Source organism: Clupea harengus, chromosome 19, assembly GCF_900700415.2.
Source record: "Clupea harengus chromosome 19, Ch_v2.0.2, whole genome shotgun sequence".
Lineage (NCBI taxonomy): Eukaryota > Metazoa > Chordata > Actinopteri > Clupeiformes > Clupeidae > Clupea > Clupea harengus.
Genome location: NC_045170.1, coordinates 16,780,992 through 16,790,617, shown reverse-complemented (window position 1 = coordinate 16,790,617; position 9,626 = coordinate 16,780,992). Strand labels below are relative to the sequence as shown.

The 9,626-nt window shown below is 43.6% G+C and overlaps 2 protein-coding genes across 4 annotated transcripts in view; one reads left to right on the top strand and one right to left on the bottom strand.

The window, feature by feature from the left end:
* Positions 1-101: 101 nt before the first annotated feature.
* abitram (actin binding transcription modulator) lies at positions 102-2,647 on the top strand. The gene is made up of 6 exons (XM_012829577.3): positions 102-359; positions 577-628; positions 915-1,044; positions 1,217-1,293; positions 1,688-1,757; positions 1,921-2,647. The coding sequence occupies exons 1-6, from the start codon at positions 290-292 to the stop codon at positions 2,056-2,058; spliced, it is 537 nt and encodes a 178-aa protein (XP_012685031.1). The 5' UTR covers positions 102-289; the 3' UTR covers positions 2,059-2,647.
* ctnnal1 (catenin (cadherin-associated protein), alpha-like 1) overlaps positions 2,342-9,626 on the bottom strand; it is a 49,000-nt gene continuing 41,715 nt past the window's right edge. For all 3 annotated transcript variants that reach the window (XM_012829575.3, XM_012829576.3, XM_042710683.1), the window contains exons 14-19: positions 9,177-9,331; positions 9,029-9,077; positions 8,092-8,148; positions 7,274-7,393; positions 4,243-4,326; positions 2,342-3,944 (exon numbers count right to left, since the gene is read on the bottom strand). In XM_012829575.3, the coding sequence (XP_012685029.1) occupies positions 3,780-3,944; positions 4,243-4,326; positions 7,274-7,393; positions 8,092-8,148; positions 9,029-9,077; positions 9,177-9,331 (630 nt within the window). In that variant the 3' untranslated portion in view covers positions 2,342-3,779. The remainder of the gene's footprint in view (positions 3,945-4,242; positions 4,327-7,273; positions 7,394-8,091; positions 8,149-9,028; positions 9,078-9,176; positions 9,332-9,626) is intronic.

The following is a 9,626-nucleotide window of genomic DNA, read 5'->3' as shown; positions in this document are numbered from 1 at the left end:
TAAAGTTATGTCTGTGGTCATGATGATCATCTTTAAAGTCAACGAAGAAGTCTGCACCTATTTACTCCATTTCGATAGATGGCAGTAAAGAGCCATTCATCTGTAGTAAAGTAACTTGTGAAATCACGAGGGAGAAACTCGATTCGAGTTGTCGCCGTTGTAAATGTGTTGCCTGAGTTTATTACGGAAGCCGTCTAATTGTGAGGTTTAGTTTAATCGTAGCTCTAATAGCCATCATTTTCTCAGAAATTTATTCTGCAGGTCGACCTCGATCGGTACCTTTTGCGAAATGGAAATATCAGAACATAAAGAGGCACCTTCTGTGATTGACCGATATTACACACGTTGGTACAGAACAGGTAACCTCAGGCTGTTGGTAGCCTATGTAATGGTTTGAGATATGAGAAGTTAATCGGCTGTTTGTGATTGTACAATGTTATTACCGTGTGTCAAACATCTGAAGGTGATATACTAATTTGTTAATCTATTCTGTGACGTATGTAGATGCCATTGTATTAAAACATGTTTGTGAGTCTGCTAGCATTTCTTTTACTGTCACATTTGTTCCCCTTTCAGATCTGAAAGGAAACGCATGTGAGGACCATTGCGTTTTACAGCACTCGAACAGGTAATTAGAGGACGGTGAGGCCCGAGTGGTCTGAATGGGGTGATGTGAAACTTTAGCACTGCTTATATTATATCAAATAGTTTTCCGTTAAAGAGTGCAAATCGGCACAGGGTAGGTTACATAAAGCGTGTGTAAATTGTTGCAGTCTATGGTTTGTTTCATTTTAATGAATTTGAGATGTGTGTTTGTGTGTGTCAAATAGCACCAATGTTCCCTGTAAGCTTTCTGTGGCCACATAGATGTTTTGAGGTGGCATTTGTTTCATTGGCTGCATTTGTTTTCACAGAATTTGTGTGATCACCCTTGCTGAGACACACCCTATCCTTCAGGATGGACGTTCAATCAAAAGCATCAACTATCAGATCAGTGCTGGCTGCAGCCGATTGAAAAATAAAGTGTCTGGAAAGTCAAAGCGAGTGAGTCTGTCAACTGCTTTGCATTAGGAATTAAAATGTCATTCTTTTGCTCAAAGCCGAATTTCAGTATATCCCAAGCATCCCTTGATGAGTTTAGAAGAGGAACATGTCATTCTTGTGGCTATGGGCCTCAAAATCTTACATTTATAGTTCTGCTTTTATCTTCTTTCAGGGAGGCCAGTTTCTCACAGAATATGCCCCACTTTGTAGAATCATGTGCACAGACGGAGTTGAGTATACCATTTTCAGGTAAGGATGGAGGCAGTCATTTCCCCACATGCAGTCTTCAGTGGATTACTACTGTAGGTTGATGCATGTGTAGCTCTTATTTTTTTTAAACATTAAACTTGAAGCATGTTCATAATATGTTTTCTTGACATCCTTTGAAAGAAAGTTGTCATGAGTAGCTTCTCTCTTCTGGTGTTGGATTACTGAACTCTGTGAACCCAGACCACTCACAGTTTTATTCTGAATGGCCCTCTCGGTTTGGGGGCTCGAACCGAACTGAAGTCACATCCTGTTGAGCGGTGTATAAAAGGCGACAACCCTTATAGCCAAACACAGTCCAAAAAGTACTTTTTATTCTGGCCCTGAGGTAACTGATGATATCTACTCTCTGAAATGAATGTGCTCCTCTTGACAGCTGCATCAGAGGCCGGCTCGTAGAAGTGAATGAAGACATTCTGAAAAGGCCCGACCTCCTGCTGCAAAAGGTGATTGCATCTTTTCATTATATGTTTTAGAGTGCCGTTTGAAACATCGTAATGCTGTCAAACTAAGTGCGGAACTGTTTTTTTTTTTTTTTTTTTTTTTTTTTAAATTCGGTCACCTGGTATTTCAGCATCAATAATAGTGCCTCTCTTTGAATTCCAACAGCCTTCCACAGAAGGCTACATCGCCGTAATCCTCCCGAAATTCGAGGAGAGCAAAACCGTGACAGAGGGTCTGCTGAGCAGGGCGCAATACGAAGAGGTCGTCTCTAAACGAGCCAATCAGCAGCCAGAGCCATGCTGAGGAGGGGATAGTAGGGCCAATGGCCAGCCAGTTTACTGGGGTACTTCTAACCCCTATTATGTGGGCGAAAGTATAGAAAGATGATCACTGAGACCTTTGACGCCCTCACTGAAGAAGACCAGCATATTGGGGGTCCCAAGAGGTCAAAGTTGGGAATGGATCGAAGATGCCATGTACAGAAAGCTTGGGCAATGACTATCTCAGTTTATTCTTTGTTAGCACACACTGAAAAATACTGCACTGTGCCTTCAACCTTAAGTTATGCATTTCAAATAGTGAGATCTTATTTCTTTTTTTTTTTGGTTGATCAAATTAAAAGCTTGTCAATTTTACATGGATACTTGTCAAATGTATTTAATGAGAAGATGTTGCTTGTCCAGACCTTTTTTTCTTTACGAGTTCTTTAAAGTGTGCGATGGAGGTCATCAAAAAAGATAAAAGCTTGTGCTTACTCAAAATGGTTGTTACGTTCAGACTTACATATTCATTCTCGGCTCATCCAAGACAGGCAACATTGTACAGCAGAATATTTATTTTTTGTTGGTGAGAATACATAAATAAATGACAATCATCCATACTTTAAGAAAAATAAGGTATATATTTCGATTTTTTTTCTTCTGTTGGCTTAGCAATCATTCAAACTGTCAAAAGGATTGATGGTCCAAAACTAGCACTTTTCATCTGAGAGGTTTACTCAGTTTCATAGCTGCACACATTATCAACTCTAAAGCTTTTTTTCCTGTCTTCATTCTAACCTTTTTTGAATATTCTTTTAAAGTAACAAACATCATTTCCATAGACATCTTTTTATGTTTCAAGTACAACAACAATATGCATCACAGTGGTCTACATGGCAGTCCGTACTGGGAATCCATATAACGAGTACATTTAAAAGGGACTGGTGTCCCTGCAATGAAACACGGTCACCGTACTGTTGTGGCAAAGATACACATTCTTCAGAATTATTATTCTTTTTTTTTTTTTTTTTTTCGAAAATATATATTTTTTTTAATCGTACTCTGATGACCAGACATTTAAAAGGCAATTATTCAAAATCATTCCCCATTTAGCTGTTGGGAAGCACGGGGAGTTAATATTATAGACTATTAGTAAGCCAAGTGCACCTACTGATGATTGACCAATTTAATATACATATTTGGCAACAGTGAGGCAGATAAATTAGTGTGTGTCTAAAATGTCTCGAAGGCCGCTCTCATTTGCATTGCAGCACAGGGATCTGAGGATAACATTTTTTTTCAGCAAAGTTGTCATGATGAGAAGCACAGTCACACCTATGAGGTTGAAAGTACACCTTTTTTTCTTTTTGCATGACGACAGTAAACAAGAGGCTTGCTTTTACAGAAAGACATGCACAGACTGAATGATGTTTTCTGTGTGTGTGTGTGTGTGTGTGTTTGTAAAATGAGGCAAACAGGTCATGAAGTTCTGCGCACCACAAAGCAAATTAATGTCACTACAGCAGGAGGCACGCCGTGAGCAAGTGCACTGCAATCTGGTGTGTGTGCGTGTGCGAGTGTGTTTGTGTGTGTGTGTGTGCGTTTGTGTGTGCGTGTGTGTGTATGCATTTTCTTCCTGTCTGCCCAGTAAGACAGTTGCTCCAGAAGGTCTTGTGAAAAGGACTCGTCAGGGGTGTGGCATCTTAGAGTGGAGCGGGGTGTGTGTGTGTGTGTCGTGGGCTGGGGTGGGGTGTTTCACAGGGGCTATTTGCTCTCCAGGAAGGTGAGGCTGGCCATGTGCTGCTCCAGGGACTTCACCCCGAAGCCGTTGCTGCTCTTGCCGTTGACTGCGTCCTCCCTGACCGCCGTTGGCAGCTGCTTGTCTCTCCAGTTCTGTGGTGATTCTAGGCTGCTCCTCTCTGACTTGGACTACAGATGAAGGGAAGAAAGAGAGAGAGAAGTAAGATCATGACAGGAGAAAAAAAACATCTCATCAGTAGTTCTAACAGAATTTTTAGAATTTTGTACTGGTTCGTATGGCTCTGATATCAGAGGGTAGAAGGATTGAATGCAGTTCTGCTATTGCTGAAACAATAACGATCAAGTTAGTTCTATATTATAAGCCGTCTTGAGTAGACACTGCATTGATTCACTAGCAGCACATAGATGTAACCTCATAAATGATTGTAAGGTGCGGGACCTGTTCTACCCTGTTCTGATCTCTTACCTTTCTTAAGAGCTTATTACAGACTGGCAAAAGGAAGACCACCACAGTCATAACGCCTTTGGTGTTTTGTATCGATGATTCCACCTGAAAGGAGAAGAAAAAATATTTTGACATTTTGACAAATGTTCAGGGTGAAGTTGTGGTACTACACACATAAAAAAAGCACAGCAACCGGGGAGCTTCTAGACATCTGAGGCAGAGTCTTTGATCTTTCCCTCATGGAAACATTGATGGTGACTTCTGACTGCCTGCCTAGCTTAATGATGCTGATCGCTGCATACACAGAGCAGCCTGACTTTCCATTAGTATAGGAATCAACAAAGGAATTTGAAATAATACAAAAAAATTACTTACAGTAAAATGCATAACATAACAACACAGTCTTTTAACTGTGCATTAATGTACTTATTGAAATGCTGTAGCTCAGGCTAAGTGGGAATGCTTTATACTTTAGTCAAACCCCTATCATTGCATCAGCATTCTTAAAGCACACTCGGTTTTTATGTTAACAAGATGGATTGGCAAAAATAGATCAGTCCCCATGCAGGCCCAATGAGCTTCCACTGCACCATATTCAGCAGTCTGTTCTGTTGCTCAGTCTGTCAGCTCATCAAATCCATGTCTAAGAACAGATGGGCTATGGGCTGAGGGTGCAGGTTCAGTAATTAGACTAACTTTAGCATGGGGGAGGATGTGGCTTGTGTTACGACCCTGGCGGGTCTAGGCCCCGCCCCATGAGATTCGCATGCCTGTTCTCTATCTGTCGTTACAACAGGTAATTGGATCCAGGTGTATGGGTGATTGGCTGGGCTACAAAAGCCCTGCTCAGATGGAAGTCGGGAGAGCGTTGGATTGGAGTTTTGGATTGGTCGTTGGTGTTTGGATAGGAATTGGATTTGTGGATACTCGTTGGATTTTGGATTGTCGTCGTCTGCTTTATATTACCATTTAGCTGACTTTACATTACATCTTTTGTTTCTCTCCACAACCCTGACATTCACCACACATTTTCCTATAACTATTAGGTAAATATATACTTGTAACCCTTAATAAATAACTTATTATTATATCATAAATTCTGCGTGGCCTCCCCTTTATGTTTCGTGCCCGTGAGCTGGGTGCGTTACATGTGGGGGCTCGTCCGGGATTTGAACCCGGGACCTCTTGCACCCCAAGCGAGAATCATACCCCTTGCCCAATAGCTCAGTCTGCCCATCATAATCCAACCTGAGGTTCTCATAGTCCGCAGCCCTGTGGATACTGTCCTTCATTGCGACTGAAACACTGTCTCGCTCTGTTTTTAAAACCCCCACCTCTTCGGTCAGAGCAACAACATCCTTTCTGCTCTTATCCAGCTCTTTTTTTGCCTTTACAGCGACAGCTTTTATTTTGTCCATCTTTTCCTCTCTGTCTTTGCTTTCTTTTCCCAGTGTGGCAATTTTCTCAATATACTCTTTTCTCTGCACCTACATCTCCTTGTGCAGCTTACCAGCGACCTCCTGCTCTGACTGATACTTGGAGAGGGCTTCCTTTGCCTTCTCCTCAGCTCCAGCTAATGCCCTGTTCAGCTTGCTGGTGACTGTTTCATGATCACTCTGCAGTTGTTGGAACATTTCAGAGACACTTGCTTTCTCGTTCTGTCTTGCCTTAATCCTCTCGTTGTTCCACCATTTCCGCTTTTTGTGCGTCAATCTGTGCCGTCAAATAATTATTCAACCTGAATGCCTCGTTGAGCTGAAGTTGCAAACTATTCTCACGCCTGTTTGCTTCATGTTCCCTGGCTGACAACTCCTCAGATGCTTCTGCAATTCGAGCAAGCAGCTCTCGGTTTTCCACCGTTACTTTCTCATTCACAGTTTTTATTTCAGACCGATCCCTCGGTAAGGCAACCCCAGCGCGTCCGACACACCCACGAAAACAACAAACTCTTATAAGCACGGCAAAAACAACAAACAGCGGTAAGCGCTCTTAACCTGCGCAGGGGTTTGCGTTTGCTCAGTAGGTACTCACCTACTATCACCACCCAGTTACAAACACCTGTACCCAATTTAACCAGTATGCACAGCCCGTCTCTCTCCCAACGAGAGCCCACAGCTGTCGTCACTTTCAAAAGTGACTTCCCTCATCCACGGCAACCCAACGAAAACAACAAAAGTTTAACACTTACAATTTCCGCGTGTCTCCCCCAATTTGCAATACCCTTCCTGCTGCACCGGCAGTTTTGTGCCCGTCAGCAACAAAGGCTAATATCCCGATCTAAAAAATTAAATGCAGCTTTACCACCACTATTTCCCAATGAGTGGCTGAAAAGTTACCTTACGTCATTCCGAAAACAATCTCGGCGAGCCTCCACATGTAACGCACCCAGCTCACTGGCACGAAACATAAAGGGGAGGCCACGCAGAATTTATGATATAATAATAATAAGTTATTTATTAAGGGTTACAAGTATATATTTATCTAATAATTATAGGAAAACGTGTGGTGAATGTCAGGGTTGTGGAGAGAAACAAAAGATGTAATGTAAAGTCAGCTAAATGGTAATATAAAGCAAACGACGACGACGACGACGACGACGACGAAAATCCAAAATCCAATGAGTATCCACAAATCCAATTCCTATCCAAACACCAACGACCAATCCAACGCTCTCCCGACTTCCATCTGAGCAGTGCTTTTGTAGCCCAGCCAATCACCCATACACCTGGATCCAATTACCTGTTGTAACGACAGATAGAGAACAGGCATGCAAATCTCATGGGGCGGGGCCTAGACCCGCCAGGGTCGTAACACTTGTTAATACACACTTCAGGAGGAAGGTGGAAGATTGGCTTCTGAAATCCTAAATTTGTACTCGGCCCCATGGTCCCAACAGATGTTTAATTGAGGGACTTTTGCAGAACAAGTGACAGCTGAGTTTTCAGATGCCATATGCTGTACTGGTATATCCATGATCTCGGTTTTGTTAGCATCAGATTACAGAGGCAACAGGATTAGAGCAGCAGAGAGGGTGCAGGTGTAAAGACGTTACCTTCTGAAAGGTGGCGCTCTTCCCCTGGACAGGAGTCTTCGCCCCCATCTGGAGCTGTTGACACGAGGCTGCAAGCTTCTCCGTCTCAGACAGGATCACGCCTTTCTCCTCATCCAGCAGCTGAGGCCAACATACAAGATTAGGAGTTAAGTTCCACAGAGGCTTTTCCTAAAAGCCCAGCCACCCCCACACCCCACACCCCATACCCCCCCCCCCCCCCCCCCCCTCCCCTTCCCCTCCGCCTCTGGAACTCCTCACTACACAGTTATCAGAACGAGTACACATTCTATGTAGTCTTTTGCTCTTAAGGCTGATAACTGTGTAATTATATGAATGTAAGCAACGTTAGCTATTGGTTATAATCACAGGAAGAGGCATTAAGAGTAATAATCTTCAAAAGGCTATTTTTTAATGGATGTGCTTTGAGATTAATACCATGGTCGGAACAAACAGTAAGGGTTAACGAGGGTGGAAACTGCCCTGGCAGAGTTTGTTTGTTTGAAGTTATTAATCAAACAAGAGTGGCTCAGAGGTTCCGCACACTGTGATTAAGCATTATTAGCCTTCCGTGCCCCCGCTCAAGCAGGGTCACCCAGCTCCGATAGCCACCATTTCCACTCTCCCTTCAGAGATGGATGGCCGTCATTATCGGCCGTCAAGAGGGAGACATTTAATTATACCCCAGAATCAGAAAGAGAGAGAGAGAGAGAGAGAAAGAAAGAAATAATGAGATTTGGTGTATTGCGGCAGGATGGAGGAGCAAAAAAAAGAGAAGAAACTAGAAACAATTTTCTTTTCAGTCCAGATTCTTTTCCTACCTGTGTAGAGAATGTGTGCAGGTGCGAACACAACTGGAGTCCCTGCTCAGAGAGCATCTGTGGAGAGAGGGGGGGGAACACATGTTGTTTAACTCAGGCTATTATAAACCACCGCCTACAACGAAACTGACATGTCATAAGTCATACACATAATATAGGGCTGAGCTGTGAGTTTAAAACAGTGAAAGGCAACGGCAAAATAAAGTTCAATGGTGGGACAACTTTCTGTGCAAACGTGCCCTGAATTCCTCCTCCTTCTGCCTTACACCGGGGCAAATAGTGTGTGTAATCTCAGTGATTACATTTGAGATAACACAAAACCATACAATTTCCCTGGGCTTAAGAACCCCGGGTTCCTGGTAGTATTAAGCAAATTGTGCTCGGAGGGCTGAGATCGCTGCATAGTAATTGCTCCATTAATACATGAAATGAAACACACGCTATGAAGTAAAGTGAGACCAACAAATGAGATTTTGTGTTCATTAAACCGTGACAATTCATCCTAAGTGCTGCAGTGGCCAATGCCTCGCTGATTAACAGGGAAACAGGGAATTTGGGACTAACTCTATTACCTACTGAACACCCGGTTAACACGCACGCACGCACGCACGCACGCACGCACGCACGCACGCACGCACGCACGCACGCACGCACGCACGCACGCACGCACGCACGCACACACACACACACACACACACACACACACACACACACACACACAGCCATTAAAACACCACCACACAGCAAACAGTCAGCCCTGGGACACGTTAAAAAGAGGTCCCTGAAGACCCAGGTCCTACCATCACCTGAGATAAACGATGAGCCACTCTCTTCAGCTAATAACGTATTGATTTCACAACACATTTTGCAACATTCTTAACGACACCTGTGGACGGGTCCAATTAACACAGCTGCTATGATGGAAAGCTGGCCTCACCTCTGCCTGGTGGAACAAGTCCAGTGTCGTCTTTAGCAGCCCTTCTCCTCTAGAGAGATGAGAAGACATCGTAAGAGATGATAAGAGATCGCCAGTCCACCATTAGTATCACAGAAAGTACAACAGCCTTTTTCTTGGTTGTGCGTACCTGGTGAAGAGGTACATGGAGTACGCCATACTAGAAATGCTTTGGCTCTGACGGGCGATGTCGTGTTCCTGGTCCTCCCATCGCTCCACCTCGGAGTCCACGTCCGAGGTCAGCAGACGGAGCTCCAGGCCAAGCTTGGCTATAGTGCTCTGCTCCTGAAAGTCACAGGTGGGCAAGGTCAGGATGGTCAACACTTTAGCCTGATACATCAGGCACCCTAGACCAGGCTTCTTTTTTTTTATCACATCAGCCTCTAAGACACCCTTGGACAGTAGGTATCTTTTTAGAAGCCACTGTGTACTGTCTAAATGCTTCAGTTCTGCATGCATTTGATTTCATTCATCTAAGCTTTACCACTCCTAAACGTCTTCTTCAGGGCTACTCACAATTAGTTAAATCAAGTTTACCTGGCTACCCAAGAGTAGCACTGATGGAGTTAGCCGCTAGCGG